The sequence below is a fragment of the Lepisosteus oculatus genome, chromosome 14 (assembly GCF_040954835.1).
Source record: "Lepisosteus oculatus isolate fLepOcu1 chromosome 14, fLepOcu1.hap2, whole genome shotgun sequence".
Classification (NCBI taxonomy): domain Eukaryota; kingdom Metazoa; phylum Chordata; class Actinopteri; order Semionotiformes; family Lepisosteidae; genus Lepisosteus; species Lepisosteus oculatus.
In genome coordinates, this window is record NC_090709.1 from 57,567,603 (window position 1) to 57,584,546 (window position 16,944).

Genomic DNA, 16,944 nt, shown 5'->3' on the forward strand with positions numbered 1-16,944 from the left:
GCTGGCGTTTGTAATCGTTTTTATTTTTAAATACATTTTAGCAAAGTAATGTACCATAAAAGTATTGTGAGACATATTTGGGTTAACATGTTCAGTGTTCAGTGTGTGGTAATTTGTTTGGTGCGAGTGAAGTTTTATTTAAAATCTGACCCAGGAAAAAGGGAGGTGTGGATGGCTGAGGAAAGAATGCAGGCTCGCGCTGTGTCAGTTATTCTTTTTGTCTTTTTGAGCCAGTGAAAGCTCTGTTGTCCTTCACATGAATGCCTGAATCATTGTACCGAACCCAGGATTATACAGTATATTTTCTTTAAAATACCAATAACAGCAACAATAACAGTTTACATAATATGTTGATGTTCCAAAATTAATATAGTTTATGACCTTTATGACCTTCGTTATGCTCTTCGTTAATGTCTAAGCCGGAACACATCATTATATCTCAGTATTGTTGTTATTGTTTTTATCCTGTAAAGCGCTTTGAGGAGCCACCTTTAAAGGCGCCATATACAATAAAGTTCATTATTATTACTATTGTTAATTTGCTGGACAGAGAGGTGAACATTATTACGCAGAAGACAAAGATAGCGATTTACGTTGCATTGTGCATTGTGCTGCTATAATACAGTTTTAAATAATTAAAAGTCTAAACAGTATCAGCTTTATTTATGTGTTTTAAATAAAGGCGATTTAAACGTGATTTAAATCAATATAAATGTTTATATTGCAACGCATAGGTGACTATTCATTGTTATTAAAATGACTTAAATTCGATCATGTTGTGATATTTAGAAATATAAATTTGTTTGGTGCGAGTGAAGTTTTATTTAATCTCTGACCCAGGGAAATGTTTTATTTTTTCAAAGAAAAGTTTGTTAAAAAAAAAGTCATGGCTTCGAACATGCCATGTGATATAGGAGTCAAGAACCTAACCCACAGCACCACCATCAAGGTTGCATGAGGAGTGTTGAAAAAGCCCTACAAACATTATCAACAGACATCGTACAGCGTGTACTATTCATGTGTTACGGTACATGAATATAATTATATCGTTATTAATTTATTTAGATACACGATTCCATATAATATTCCGTTTTAATCAAATTCTAAAAGTATGCTTGTTGACTCCGGTATCACGTTAGCTAAAGACTTCGATGCTTAAAATGTAAAAGTACCGAGACCAACCATATACTGTATGTTTTTGTTCCAAAATTAAGATCGTTTATGGCTTTCACACACGTTACAGTATGCTCCTATTCTTTTTATGCTCAGCTACTATTTCTTGCAAGATTTCCCTTCAGTGGTAAAATTCCATCTAAATATTCAATACTAAAACGGGCACAGTAAAGACATTTAAATCTTTCTACGACCAACCAACGCACCACGAGTGCCCCTGTCGGTCAACCAATCACGTACCGCGGTATTTTGCGTCATGATGCGCGAGGCCGTAGCCAATTACCCGCGGTATGTGTCTGTGCCGCGTACTTTGAGTGACTGCATCTGTATACGTATAGCCGTATTTTCGCCGTGATATATACGTATATTCAATGAATCACTGCCCACTGGGTGTGCGGACCTTTTCTTATTTACCTTGTGCAATCGTTTTTCATAAAATGTAATTGTATTATAGCATGAACCCCTGGCGATTTTCTTGATACATTATATGTGCTCTTGTTTGTATTGTATGTATTTTTGTTGTTCAAATGAAAAGTAAGAAGCATAATTTTCCGGATGCAACTGCTGTAAAAAAAATGAGATCAAGGGTGCTGTACGCAGAGGTCTGAAGCCTGCTCCACAGGAAAACTTTATCCAGAAACTTTATGTTAAAGAAGTCAAGATCTCGCCATGAGAGGGGAAGCATCTCAGAAAAAGAAGTGCAGTCGGTTCCACAGTCATAACGCCACTAAGTTGGATGACAAGAGCAAGAGCCACCCGGCTTCCTCCAGGCAAGTAATGAGACAAAGAGACAAGGCACAGCGGGTAGTGTGGCTGAGCAGTCTAAGGTGCTGGCTTAAGGCTCCAGGTTCTTTGGGGGCATGGGTTCAACATTTGTCTTTCATCTTTCGCAAGCCGTATAGATTTCTTTAAAAACAAGTTGTTGCAGAAAGGAAACCAACACTTGCATTCACGTAAATTAAAAGGCATGGGATTTGACTATAACGATAAACTCTGTACAGTAAGACATGAAGAAAGGCACCGCTGGGAATCGGACGCAGGATCTCCTGTTTACTAGCCAGCTAAGCCAATTAAGCTAAATCTGTTCCACAGATGTACAATGTGCCTTTCCTCTTGTCGTATTCAAGAGTACTGACTGCGTGAGCTCCTCACTATGTGTCCTGTACTCTACTGTGATTTCATTTAGATCATCTACGTGGAGTACAGTGATACGATCGCCTTGAATATTTTCACTTTGAGTAAGTCATTGAAGAAAACAGAAGATGTCAGAGTGGCCTCATCAACAATCCACTCAGGCAGAACTCCTCTGTAAAGTGCTGTTTGTTCACATCGATTGGCTTTTTTTTGCCTTCATTCATGCAAGTAGTACAGGCAGACGCCCCTATTCTGCCGTGACCCAGATTCGAACCGAGGTTGTTGCGACCACAATGCAAAGTACTGACCACTATACAATCATGGCAAGTTACCAAAACACACGCTGGGGGAGGAAAAGGCTGTGCTCTCTCGTGTGACAGGAGTCACCTGCTCCTGCTTTCCGAAAGATCAGCACCATGTACGAAAGAGACGCATTAAAACCACTCAAACATGTGCAAAACTTGCGAGAAGAGGGGGCTCTTGTTTCCACCTGAAGACTTCTCGCATGTGAGACGAACTGATCATTGCTGCAGCTCGGAAACCTGCAGGAGGTGGGAGGGGTACTCTCGTAGACAGTGCTGATCTGAAACCCCAGAGATTGGATGAGTATTCAACTTCAATGCATTACAGCTCGAGAATTCAATTGTTATCCCAACCAGCTGATATCAATTTAATTCCTAAGAGTTATGTTCTTGTTTTGAGTATCTAATGTAGAAGTTGGAACCAAGTTCAATTACGAAACGGTCTAAATGAATGATATACTGAACATATGTCCTCTTGATATATGTGTAACACTTTGTAACTGACTGAATATATACCTTTTGTATTCTGATAACCCTCTCGATAAGATATGTTAGTTTTACATGCATATTCTATGTATTAATAAATGTATCCTCGTGTATTAGTACCTGTCTGTGTGCGTTGTTTGAGTTATATCGCATGGTTGGATCCTAAAGCCATCAAAAGAATCCTTTTGTGATTTACCGCTACAATTAATAATTGTCCCAGTAAATGCCCAAACCCTACAGAACTGGTGCCTTCAGAGAGCACACTACAACTGCATCCAGGATGGCCCAGAAAGTGAATCTTAGAAGCATGAAAAACGCATTTCTCGAGCTTGGCGTAGAGCTGGTTGTCGATGAGTCTGGACAAGAACTCCTGGATGTGATGGACATGTTCCTGAGGGTTGGCGGAAAAAATTAGGATGTCGTCCAAGTATACCAAAACAAACTTTCCAATAATGTCCCTAAAGGTCATTCATGAAGGACTGGAAGACTGCCGGGGCATTAGTGAGTCCAAAAGGCATAACCGGATATTCATAGTGGTCATAAAGGCCGTCTTCCACTCATCCCCTTCACAGATCCTGATTAAATTATAAGCCCCTTGTAGATCTAGTTTTGAGAAGATGGACGCTCCACGTACGGACTCCAGAGCGGCCGGGATTAAAGGCAAGGGGTAGTGATCTTTGACTGTAATGGAGTTCAGCCCTCTGTAGTCAATACAGGGCCTCAAGAAGCCGTCCTTCTTCCCTATGAAGAAAAACCCTGCACAGGCTGGGGACGAGGAGGGATGAAACCGGAATCCAGGGTCTCCATGATATAGTCTTGCAGGACTTCATTCTCTGCCTGTGAGGGGGTAGATCCGTCCTTTGGGTGGGAGGGTTCCCGGAAGCAAATCTATTGCACAGTCGCAGGTGCAGTGAGGGGGGAGCGATAGAGCTTTCTGTTTGTCAAAGGCTTGTTTCAGATGTGCATATTGGGGGGGTGGGTGGGGGGGTAATAGACTGCTCTTCCAAGGGGATTACTGCAGCAGCAACGTTGAGCGGTGGGTTACAACAGTTGTCACGACAGGCCTGGCTCCAGGCAATGATCTCATTCTTGGCCCAGGAGATGTGGGGATCATGCTTCTTGAGCCAGGGAAAGCCCTGGATCACAGGGTAAGCAGAGGAATCCAGGAGAAGGAGTGAAATGTTCTCCACGTGAGTGGCACCAACAGTAAGGGATAGAAAAAATAGCCTGCCAGGTAATGTGTCCAGGAGAAATCGGTGACTCATCCAAAGTTTGAATGCAGACAGGGGGTGAAACAGGAGCAAGAGGAATATCCCACTTCTTAGCAAAAGAGGCATCCACAAAGTTCCAGGCTGCCCCTGAATCCACCAAAACCGAAAGGGGAAGGGCCGTGTCCATCCATGAAATCTCAGCTGGGAATAAAGGCCCCGAAGAGGATTGTGAAAAAACAGCACTACTGACTCTAAGAGTAGGCAGTGGGAGAGCTCGAGATGGATGTGGGAGTCTCGAAGGACAAGTAGGCGAGCAGGTGACCCAACGCAGAGCAGTACAGACACAGCCCCTCCTGACGGTGCCTTTCCTTTTCCTCCAAGGACAGGGGTGCATGTAGCAGGGTGGGTGCCAAAAGGGGAGGATCCATGGGGTGCACAGGTCTGCTTCCTGGGTGTCTCTCTGCTCTCTGAAGCCGAATGCGGGTGTCCAATTCAACCACCCGAGCGATAGGTGGGTAGAGGCCTGAGCATCAGGTGGTCCTTTAAATCCTCCGAGAGACCCTTAGAGAAGAGGCAAACCAAAGCTTCAGGGTTCCAGGCAGACTCTGTGGCGAGGGCTTGGAATTCAGCCACATAATCTTGCAGTGGTCTGTCGTCCTGGCGAAGAGAGGAAAGCCGAAGGCAAGTCAAATCCGGGTTGCTTTGAGAAAAACGTGCCTGGAGACGGTCAGCAAAAAGCTGAAAGTCAGAGAACAGCTGATCTCCCCTAGCAAGCAATACTGCTGCCCAATCCAATGCTTTGCCTGTGAGCAAGGAAAGGGCGAATCCAATCTGCTCCCGAAGAGTAGAAAAATGCTCATGCTGCAGCTGAAAAGCCAGGGAGCACTGAGCAATAAAGCCCATGCAGCCTGCAAGGCTGCCATCATACTTCTCCTGGAGGACAAATGGTAAGGTTGAGGGAGTGGTGGACGGGGCCGCGGGGGTCGGAGCAGGTGCTTGTGCAAAATGCGTTACAGGAATCGGTGCAGGAGCCGGCGAAACAGGGGAAGAAAAAAGCCAGGTGACCTGGTTAGTGAGCTGTTGGAGTGAAGATTGCAGCTGGGTGATAGTTTGGGAATGCTGCGGGAGAAGGGAACGAAGAGTCTGTGCGTCCGCGTGATCCATAATAAGGCTCGGTATTCTATAATGCTGCTCTGAAGAGGTGAAACGGATCCAATGCAGATGCCAGAGTCGTAGGGAGGTAATTAGGCGAACAAACCGAAACTAGGAGCTGAATCGTAGTCAGAAGCTGTAAGGTAGGTCGAAATCCGGTAAAGACACTGGTGGCGAACAATCCAAAACCTGAGACAGAATTGAGGTCAAAAAGAGAGCGGTAGTAAATCTGGCATAGACACTGATAGCAAACAATCCGAGGGGCAAGGCGAGATCCGTAGTCCGAAGGCAAAAAGGTGTAGTCCAAAATTCCAGGAAGGCAAAAAGGTAGAGAAACGCTAGGTAGAGTTTACGAGAAGTTAACTCAATACCGAGCAACGGGAAGCGGGTTAGAATGGTATAAATAACCTGGCGTGCCGCACGGTAGAGCAATTGCAGATGTGTTAACTCGTGAGGCGGCTCTTGTTAATAATAACCCGATGCTGGTGCTGATTAGCTTGCTTACGAGTTGATCTCTGCTGGCTGGCGGTCGTGACAGGAACGAATCTTCTCAACTCAGGACAGAGGAACAGCAGCTGTCCGGATCTGAAGGGACAGATTCTGAACTGCTGACTATGACCAAGTCCTGCCAGAGAACTGTTCTTTTTCTTCCCAATCACATTCTTCCTGAGAGTAACACGTTGATGAGTAAAGAGACTCAGTCACAAGGCTTGTGTCTCTGTCGAGCAGGACTCTCAGCCTGAGGGTAAGGAGTTCAAGTCCTGGCTGTGTCCTCATGTTAACTTTCAATTTCGTTCCTAGTGACAGTAAGACGGTGATTAGTACAGAGATTGGCTTGTCAGGAGCTCTAATGTAGAGGTGAAGTATGGAGTCATGGCTCAGTCTCAGTCCATGAGATTTATGATTTGTTTTTAGTTTAATTCCTCCTGGAATGTCAACACACTGATCAGTAAAGAGACTGGTCCTGTGAGTGTGTGCTTCTGTACCTCACCGGTTACAACTGTAGGCTCACAGTCACCTGGTTGTGGGCTCAAGTCCTGGCAGTGATTGCATGTTGTTTTTCAGTATAATTCATAGCAACAGTAACACATTGCTAAGTCAACAGTTAGGGGTTGAGCTTTATGGTCCAGAGGTTAAGAGTCTGGGCTTGTGGCTGACTGGTGGTGGGCTCAAATCCTCCATGAGACCTGTGGTTTTTCAGTGTAATTCTTCCTGAAATGTCAACACACTGATAAGTGTGAAGAGAGGGAGTCTGGGAGTGTGTGCTTCTGTAGTGTGGAGGTTAAGACTGTGGGCTCAGTGTCAGAGGCTGGGGGGATCACATCCTGCTCCTGAGTGCAAGCTGGTTTTCACCTTAGTGACAGTCGCACATTGATAAGTAAAGAAATTGGGGCTGGACTTTGTGGCTCTGTTGAGTAGGGGCTAAGACTCTGGGCTGTAAGGGTCTTGGCAGGGCTGTGCGGTTCAGTAGGGATAATAAATATAATAATAATAATAATTGCTTACACTTATATAGTACTTTTCTGGACACTCAACTCAAAGCACTTCACAGGTAATAGGAATCCCCTCCACCACCACCAATGTGCAGCATCCACCTGGATGATGCGATTGCAGCCATAGTGCTCCAGAACGCTCACCCCACACCAGCTCTCAGTGGGGAGGAGAGCAGAGTGATAAAGCCAATTCATAGATGGGGACTATTAGGAGGCCATGATTGGTAAGGGCCATAGTGTCCCCCATCACTATACTGGGGCATTAGGACCCACATAGACTGCAGGGTGAGCACCCTCTGCTTGCCCCACTAAGACCTCTTCCAGCAGCAGCCTTAGTTTTTCCCAGGAGGTCTCCCATCCAGGTACTGACCAGGCTCACACCTGCTGAGCTTCAGTGGGGCTGCCAGCTAGGAGTTATATGGCTGTTGCCCAAAATAGGGAAAACTACTAGGGCACCTGATACTAGTATTTCATGCGACGAACAGCCAACTCAAGGGATGTCATCACAATTACTTCTCAATACTAGTACGGTATGTATGAATACTCGTGATGTATTCACAATGTCAGCGGATTTCATCAGAGCAGCCGGTACCATCTGACCTTCTCATGGGAGCTGAAATGTTCTCTGTGAAAGGTTACAGCATGCCATGTTCTTTTAATATGTGTGATCTACTGAATTATTAATGTGATGGCTGCTTATTTCCGTAAACAGACTGGACCCCGATCCCAATCTCCAAATCCAGTCAAACCCCCCATGAATCACTTCAGACGAAAGAGAACCAGCCTCTTTCCTCCTCCTGTGTTTAACACGCAGCTGGGGGGGGGGAGTCATGGTCATGCCCTGAGCATCGGGATGGTGGGGTGTCTAATTAGCAGACAGAGGTCTGAATTAAAGCCGATCGTAAGAATTAACTTCATGGTTTCTACCACTACTGTGCAGGCAGGAAAACACTGTGAGATTTAGAAATGTAGAAAAAGAAAATGTAAAAAAAGGTGACACACCTGGGCCAATTTTGCTAGATGCCAATGAACCCACTAGCATGTCTCTGGACTGTGGGAGGAAACCCACATGGACACAGAGAGAACATACATATTCTACACAGATAGAGCACTCCAGGAGTCAGAACTGGGGCCGCAGCGCTGTAAGGCACTGTGCTGTGCTATATTACTGAAGTACAGCCAGTGGGAAGAAAGCAGACCTAGAGTCCTCAGCTTCCTGTCTTGAAGCAGTCACCTGACCAATGGTCTGCTTCCAAATCAGTCAGGTGACGGAGGATGGCACAGGTCAAACCCCCCCACACACACCCCCAATGCATTCTGGGAAATGTAGTTTCAGACAAGAGCTGCCATCTTTGTCAGACCTTCGTCCCCTCTTTCGCCACACGATCGAGACAGCAGAGGACCCGCTGATGGGCAGGGGATTGAAAGCAGGGGCCCCTCGAGGCCCATCTGCCTTCACCATACAGAGGTTCGACGAAAGGCACATCATTCCTCGCCCCCCCAGAAATAAGGGGTCAAGCCTCTGGTACAGATAATCACTGCAAAAAAAGCCACTACGCAAGAGGTGCTGATCGACTTTTTATTGCGTGTGAAGAGCATCGCCGGAGCCCCAAGAACCCCACGATGGGGGCGAAGGGAGGAGTCGACCCCTTCAGAGCGGTCGATATCCCAGCAGCCCCCCGACTTGAAGCACCGCCCTACTTCGGCCCCTCAACAGCCTTCCCAGCATCTTGGTCCGGCAGCTCCCGGAGGGTGGGGGGGTTCAGCTTGTCCAGCTGCGCCACCACGCTGTCGTACTCATGCTGCCACTGCTCCTTGCTCAGGGCCGAGGGGCTGACCTCCAGGAACCTGTAGGCCTCCTTGGACTGAAGGATGAACATCCCGCGGACGTGCATGCAGACGTTGCAGAAGCTCTTCCAGATCTGCGGGGAAGGGGAGGAGAAGCACAGACGTGAGGCCGACCCGAGTGGTGCGGGGAAACGTGAGATCTCACTGCCACGGGGCAGAGAAGAAACGCTCCTGTTGCTGGCAATCCTTCTGCTGTGGGAAAAGGGGGCGCTGTTGTCTGAATCACGTGACTCCATTTCCCCAATCAGACCCACGCGGTCTTATATAACACTTTCCTGGACACCCCACTTAAAGTGCTTTACAGGTAATGGGGAATCCCACTACCACCACTAATGTGCAGCCCTCACCTGGATGACGCGATGGCAGCCATAGTGCGCCAGAACGCTCACCACACATCAGCTCTCAGTGGGGAGGAGAACAGAGTGATGAAATCAGTTCAGAGATGGGGATTATTAGGAGGCCATGATTGGTAAGGGACAATGGGAAATTTGGCCAGGACGCCGGGGTTACACCCCTACTCTTTTCGAGAAACATCCTGGAAGTGTTAATGAGCACAGAGAGTAAGGACCTCGGTTTTATGTCTCATCAGAAGGACGGCACCTGTTTACAGTCCAGTGTCCCCGTCACTATACTGGGGCATTAGGACCCACACAAACTGGTGGCCCCACTACCACTTCTTCCAGCAGCAGAATTAGTTTTTCCCAGAAGTCTCCCCTCCAGGTACTGACCAGGCTCACACATGTGTAGCTTCAGTGGGTTGCCAGTTGCCATCTTGGGTGCGAGAGGGGGTTTGAGTCCGTTCAGTGAAGCGCAGTTGAGAGCAACAGGATTTATCCCTGCCGCACCGAGGCCTGGAGATAACGTGGACCAATCGGAATCAAAACGCACCCATCAGCCCGCCAGGAATCATCTGCTCGCTCGGGGGGGGGGTGCACACCTCTATCCCAGAAGGCATTGGGGTGCGGTCCACATGTCTCGCAAACCCTTGCAGTGATAATCCACCCGCAGGATTATCCCTGACCAGTGAAAGGATCTGACCGAATTCTAGCCCAGAAGGGGGCCGTCTGGATGTTTAGCACATGACTACTCTCTGATCCACAGCTACAGCTCATGATCCCCTGCGTCCCCTGTGAAACCTCCCACCTTGCTCTTCAATCTCGTAGCCTTTGGTCTCCATCGCCTTAGGCTACACTTTTGACTCTCGCTTTTCTTATTCCACTTGACAGGGTGATGACAGAACAGCCTCCCCACGACACCACCCGCTCCTATACAGGACAAGCACTGCACCCATCAGAAGCCACAGTAACCAGCTCAGGGGCTGCCTGTAGGATTGTTGGTGCTGCAGCTCAATCAGAGTGTCTGGGGTGTGCAGGCAAAGATCTGGGCCAACAGGTACCAGATCAGAGAAGCTCAACCCGCCAGGCAGGACAGCTCTGTCCACCCCCGCTCTGAGATTGATCTACCAGAATCGCTCTGGGAAAAAAAAACAACACTGACCGGCTCGGCCTTATCCAGGCTGGACAGGAAGTCCATCTCACAGTCCTCCAGGAAGTCCAGCATGTCCTCTCCGGCGAAGGTCCTCTGCTTGAGGTTGTCCAGCGCCACGCCGGTCGTCTCCCAGAACTTCTTCATCTGCAGCAGGATCTCCTGGATCTTGGTCAGGCACTTCTGGACCTCCGCCAGCATCTTGGGATCTCCAATGGATCCTGGGAGGCAGAGGAGGAAAACAGGAATTGCTGGAGGGGCTGGATCAAGAGGCAGATGTCATTTTTAGATGGAAACACCCTGGCTTCTCTCAAGACACAGCTGGATGAGCTCCTCCAGTCAGGACAGGAGGGTCTCCTTTACACAAAGGGTGGGGGAGTGGGGAACAAGCTGCCGAGCCATGTTGCTGGAGCCGACACCCAGAATTGGGTAAAGATGCAGCTGGACAGGAGGCGCTTCTTTTACACAAAGGGTGGGGGAAGTGGGGAACACCCTGCCCAGCCATGTTGCTGAAGCCAACACCCAGAATTCGGTTAAGACGCAGCTGGCTGAGATCTGCTTCTCAGTCAGTTACCAATCTGCCAGCCGTGACTGGAGGTTACAAACAGGACGTTTTCGTGCACCGAGCTGCCGGACCGGGACAGGCCTGTCCTGAGCTGCCGGTGGGAATCGGGGTCGCCGAGGCCGTGACCTCACCCCGGCAGACAAGCCTCATCCCAGCGGCCCCCCACGGTTCGGCAACCCACCCGCCTACTGGTTTCAACTCTGGCGACAGCTCAGGTCTGTTACAAGCAAACAATCACATAAAAAAACAAAACACATTTCCCTAAATCCTGACTTTGCTATGGGCTTGAAGCCGAGAGCGGGACTTCAGTCAGGACAGGAGCGGCTCCTTCACACAAAGGGTGGTAGGGGTGTGGAGCAAGCCGTCCAGCCACGTTGTTGAGGCCAACACCCCGCACAAAACACGTTCCAGCGGCCCCCACGATCCGGCAACGCACCCGTCTACCCATGTCGATCTGGACCTTGGCGTAGTCCAGCTGCAGCCGGATCAGCTCCTTCTCCTTCTGCCACAGCTCCGACACCTTGGCGTCCTTGCGGCTGCGCAGCTCCTCCAGCTGGACCTTGAGGGACTCCACGGCCGCCTTGTCCTTGGGGTCGTTGGTGGCCTTCTGGATGGTGTTGATCATGGCGCCCAGGATGGGCACCACGGCCGCCACGATGCCGAACTTGCGGTCCCGCTCCCCGATGCTGTTGATGAGGCACTGCAGCTTCTTGTTCTTGTCCTGGATGTCCGTCTCCAGCTGGTTCCTCTCCCCCTGTAGCTGTTTGACCGAGGTGTCTAGCTTGCTGCACTGTCCCTCCAGGGCCTTGGCCTCCGCCGTCTTCTCCTTCTTCTGCTGCTCCTTGTCCGCCTTGGTCTTGACCACGTCGCTGCAGGTGTCACCCACGCCTTTGCTCAGATTCTCATACCTGGAGGAGGAGATGGGGTGGGGAACTGTGACCCCTCTTGTGTGGAAGCCCGCAGCCCCCCACCACCGAGACAGTATGGGACAGGAGAATCCGAGCCAGCGAGCCAAGAGACAGGGGGGGAGATGTCCACCTGCTGAAAAACTAAGGTTGCTGCTGGGAGAGGTGTTAGTGGGGCCAGTGGGGCGCTCACCCTGCGGTCTGTATGGGTCCTGATGCTCCTGTATAGTGACAGGGACCCTATACTGTAAACAGGCGCCGTCCTTCGTGTGAGACGTAAAACTGAGGTCCTGACTCTCTGTGGTCATTAAAAATCCCAGGGTGTTTCTCGAAAAGAGTAGGAGTGTAACCCCGGTGTCCTGGCCAAATTTCCTCCTAATAGTCCCCCTCTCTGAACTGGCTTCATCCCTCTGCTGTCCTCCTCACTGAAAGCTGATGTGTGGTGAGCGTTCTGGTGCACTATGGCTGCTGTCGCATAATCCAGGTGGTGGTGGAGGGGAGTCCCCATTACCTGTAAAGCGCTTTGAGTCGACTTTCCAGAAAAGCACTATATAAGCATAAGCAATTATTATTATAATTATTATTATTATTGCTGCTTGAAAGCAGCCTGGGACCCAGTGGAAGGAGCCTCCCCCTGTTCGCCATCAGAGGGCAGCAGTGTGAATGATTCACCGCTACATCTGCTGAACTCCACTCGCCTCCGCGCGCTGCTCTTCTTGCTGGTGTTACTGAAGTTATTGCGCATTTACTGTCCAGCACTGCCCGTTTTTGGTGTTGGGTTGTGCATGATGGTGGGCTGTCATGACTGTTGTTATTTACTGTTTTGTAACGTGCCATGCACACTGTGCCGTCTTTTTTGTACTGTGCGCCTCCCGAGAGAACGGGGCCAATACGAACTCCTATGGACTGTATGTGTGCATACTGTAGGGCAATCCTACTCTGTTGGAGAGAAGCGAGGCCCTGCACCCCAGCTGCTCCAGGTGGCACCATATAAATGGCCGACCCTGCGCTTTGACCCCCAGCTTCTCTCTCCCTATCTGTGTGTCTCATGGAGAGCAAGCTGGAGTCTGTGAAAAGACAAATTCCCAATGCAAGAAACTGTATAGGGTTAATAAAGTGATCTTATAAATTACTCTGCCTCTCATCCCCTGCGCTACTTCTGGTTTGTGATCTTTGAGGTTACTGGGTGACCGATGAAGAGTTTTGACTGGGTTGATGCATTCTCATGCATTTGATGCCAACAGCAGAGGAGGATCCCGCAGTACTTTCTCCTAGTTGGTAAAATAAGGTATTCAGTGGTGTCAGAACAACGATAACGGGCACCCTGGGCTGACAGTCTATCTAATATGAAGCAAACGGCAGCTCCCGAGACAGTATGGGAGCGGATAATTCAAGCCTAACAGGAAGTGCTTTTCACAAAGGGTGGTGGGAGGGTGGAGTAAGCCGCTCGGTTGGAATGAATCCTGATATCCCAGGATCTCTGGCTGCTTGCAATGACGGGTTCCCCCATGGCAGAGCTGGAGCTCTGGGGGGGTCTTACTTCTCCACCGATCGGTCCACTTGGTGGCAGATGTCCTCGATCCAGCCCTTCGACTTGTCCAGGAACTTCTTGGCCAGCGCCACGTTCCTCTTCTTCACGGCCGTCCGGATCATCGGCAGCATGGTGCCAACGATGTTGGTCCCCGTACTGGCGCACTGCGAGCGAGATCAAGCGCCAGCACCGTTATCTCTGTTTCGCAATCCTGACCCCTCTGCTGTCTCAAGAGTCTCCAGCGCTTTTATTTCAACAGGGAAGACACCCTGGATCTAGATTTTAGGATTGGGATGTATTTTACAGCAGACTATCCATCCATTTTCTCAGAGCTCTCTCCAGTACAGGGTCACAGGGGGAAGCTGGGGTCTATCCCAGCAAGCAACAGGCACAAGGCAGGTTCACCCTGGACAGGACACCAGTCCATCACAGGACACACAGACACACACACACACACATGGACAGGACAGGACAGGACAGGACACTAGTCCATCACAGGAGACACACACACACACACACACGCAGACACGCACTAGGGAAAATGCACCTGCCAGTATGATTTTGTACTATGGTAGGAAACTGGAGCACCCAGAGGAAACCTGCATGAACACAGGGAGAATATGCAAAGTCCATGTAGGAGTTTGTAGGAGTCTATGGAAGCCTCCCAGGGTTCTCCCAAGACCCAACTAAATGTATGGAATACAAGTTCATTTGTAGAACCCTTGAAAATGAGATTTTTTCCAGATTTTAAATTTCATTAAATTTTCTGCACACACAACTGAGACACATACACAACTGAGACACACACACCTGTCAAAGCATGTGTGCACACACATACACAACTGAGACACACACCGGTAGCAGCAGGTGCCCACACACACACAACTGAGACACACACACCTGTAGCAACAGGTACACACACTCACGCAAACCTGGAGCTGTAAGTAAGAGGAATCACCTGGAGCAGCAGGTACTCTCTCTCACACACACACACACAGAGAGACACAGAGAGACACAGACCCACCTGGAGCAGCAGGACCTCGGAGGAGGCGAACAGCTGCTGGCTCTCGGTGGCCTTGAGCCTCAGTTTCCTCTCCAGCTCAGGGTGGGTGGCCAGACACAGGTAGGACAGGTGGAAGAGCAAAGCTGTCTTCTCGGCGGCCGGGACCATATCCCTGAACATCTCCATGTCATTCATCAGCTGCTGATCCGCAGGCACTAGGTCTGAGAGAGACATTCAGGAAAGAAAAGGCTTTTTAAATATTTTCTTCACCCCCATGTCCCCCATGTCAAAACCCTCCCAACCCAGAGTGTCCAACATGAACACCTTGAGCCCTTGAGTCTGTGTAAAACTTTCTGCACATCTGCCTTGTGCAAACACCTTCAGTAACTGAAATCAAGACAGTTCACTGTGGTTCAGCTCGTGAATCCTAAAGCCTCATTATACCTCCATAAGACACCAAGGGGTCAAATACCACAGCTGAAGTCGGAGAATCACAATATCCGAATCGGGTTAACGGATCAGAACACGCTTACCGCAACACTGAGACATCTTGAAGCAGGTTTGTGGGCGACCTTAGGCACTGAAACGTCTGTCCTGCAAAGAGAAAGAGGGTGTTTTTTTAAGGCAAATATCAAGAAAATAATAAAGTTATTTCCCTCTCACCCCCTGCCGCTCCTATGCCAGAACACCAGCTGAACACCGCCGATGGAGAGCAGCTGGGTTTGAGATGAACTACAATACAAGCTGAGAGACCAACAAACTGCTTGAGATACCCTACTGGGGAGGTATCAAGTAGAGAAAGCACACACAGATTTCAAGTCTACACAAGTTTCAGCCGCATTTTCTAGCGGCCTCACAGCTCACTGGAATGGTGTGCAAATTTTCATAAAACGAGCATCTGGTCTCCTCTTAACAACTAATCATTTTCTTTGACCAGCGGACAAAACACACACACCCCTCCCCCCACATTAAGACCAGGAGAGACAGGAGGACTGCAAGCCTGACTGGTTCAAATCGAAAAAATGTGGCAAAGGCAGCAGATGGGACAACGGAGCCTAAATGGATGTAGTAAGGCATCCTAGAGCATATTAATAAAAAAAGCCTTTAGACTCACGGCTGTACGAAGCTCTCTCAGCTCTTCCCGGAGGACTTTGAAAGTGTGCCCTTCTCTGAGCCTGTTTTATAGTGCTCCGAACAGGTAAGAAACACCATATAAGACTCGCAGGGCTGCAGAACCCCGCCCCTACTCAGACTGCTCCAGGGGAAAAATCTGTAGGGGGGCCGTCTGAAATTCAGAGGGGGGGAGTGAAACAGAGCCGCTGTGACTGCCCCAGCAGAATTTCGCAACCAGGCCCCTGACGGTCGTGATCGAAGATACCGATGAGCCATCTGGCATTGAGCGACGAAGCCCGGTTTCACGTTCACCAGCGCCCGCGCGATTATTTTTATTATTGCCCGGAGTAGCAAAATGCACCGACGTTCTGAATCGTTAATAATAATAATAATAATAATTATAATAATAATAGCAAGTGGAGCTGTATGTCCTGAAGTATAATAATAATAATTAATAATTGCTTACGCTTATATAGCGCCTTGCTGGACCCTCCACTCAGAGCTCTTCCCAGGTCATGGGGATCCCCTCCAGCCCCACCAGTGTGCAGCCCCACTAACACCTCTCCCAGCAGCAGCCTCAGCTTTCCCAGGAGTCCCCCCTCCAGATTAAGAAAACAGCAGGCACAGACTCCGATAACTACGGTCCTCGTTATAGAATAACTCTAAAGTTTTAGGATAAACTCTTGCAAGGCATCGGTCCACCCGAGCCCTCGAGATCGTAATAATGCTGCAAAGGGACGGGTAATGGGTTTATTCCCTGCCACAAAGGAAAGAAAGGCAACGTTTCGGGCCGTGGAGCCTTCTTCAGGCTGAAACGTTGCGCTGCCTTGCTGCTCTTTTCGTTACCTGTCCTTACCTGTTACCTAGAGGAAACCTTCTCGAGCTGCTTTATAATAATGTTGACAACCAGGAATGCAGACATCATGGAATAGGTGCTGTTCATGGACGGATAGCCCTTCTGGCACATCAGACAGCCCGATGCAGGACCTGCGAATTCGGGGGTTCGTGTTCATTATCTGACCATTGACAAAGCACATCTGTTTTTTTAGGGCCCGAGTTAAGTAGGTGAAAGTCCTTTTGTCCAAAACTGAGGGGGCAGGACAGTTGAGTCGAGGGGGCGATGCACCGGGTCTTGACTGCTCTGCCCCCACACCCTTCGGCAGACACCTCTACCAGGAGGCATTCCTGCAGACCCTATTACAGTGTTCTGACACAAGCAGCCCCCAGTGTTTCTCTCACTAATGTACGCAGCTGTGTGGACAGGGGCTCACATGAGCCTTTTCTGTGAAGTGTCAGTGAAATCACCAGAGTCATGTGTGTTAACAGCAATGTACGGCGATTTCAGCAACCAGACAGAGTACATGTCAGGGTCTGAGGGAGTGTCCCACACTGCCAGCTGGAGGGACTGAGTCTCTTTTGTTTGAAGGGAGTGTCCCACACTGCCAGGCTGGAGGAACTGAGTCTCTTTAGTCTGAAGGGGGGGTCCCACACTGCCAGGCCAGAGGGACTGAGTCTCTTTAGTCTGAAGGGAGGGTCCCACACT

General features: G+C 49.2%; 1 protein-coding gene across 2 annotated transcripts; it reads right to left on the minus strand.

Annotated features, from left to right (window-relative positions):
* Nucleotides 1-8,516: 8,516 nt before the first annotated feature.
* On the minus strand, nt 8,517-16,347 carry LOC138243135 (uncharacterized). 2 transcript variants are annotated; one of them, XM_069198639.1, is made up of 7 exons: nt 16,258-16,347; nt 14,822-14,882; nt 14,310-14,509; nt 13,295-13,449; nt 11,294-11,757; nt 10,297-10,505; nt 8,517-8,873 (listed from the first exon to the last, which is right to left on the minus strand). In XM_069198639.1, the coding sequence occupies exons 2-7, from the start codon at nt 14,835-14,837 to the stop codon at nt 8,649-8,651; spliced, it is 1,269 nt and encodes a 422-aa protein (XP_069054740.1). In that variant the 5' UTR covers nt 14,838-14,882; nt 16,258-16,347; the 3' UTR covers nt 8,517-8,648. The 2 variants fall into 2 exon arrangements, with proteins under 2 accessions (XP_069054740.1, XP_069054739.1); XM_069198638.1 differs by lacking the exon at nt 16,258-16,347 and adding an exon at nt 15,403-15,506.
* Between the last annotated feature and the right edge of the window lie 597 nt (nt 16,348-16,944).

Bases quoted from the DNA above. Each gene is read 5' to 3' on its own strand.
- LOC138243135 (XM_069198639.1), bottom strand. The intron at 11,758-13,294 runs GTAAGACCCCCC...CTCCTCCTCCAG, and splicing joins GTGGACCGATCGGTGGAGAA to GTATGAGAATCTGAGCAAAG. The intron at 10,506-11,293 runs GTAGACGGGTGC...TCTGCCTCCCAG, and splicing joins CAAGGTCCAGATCGACATGG to GATCCATTGGAGATCCCAAG.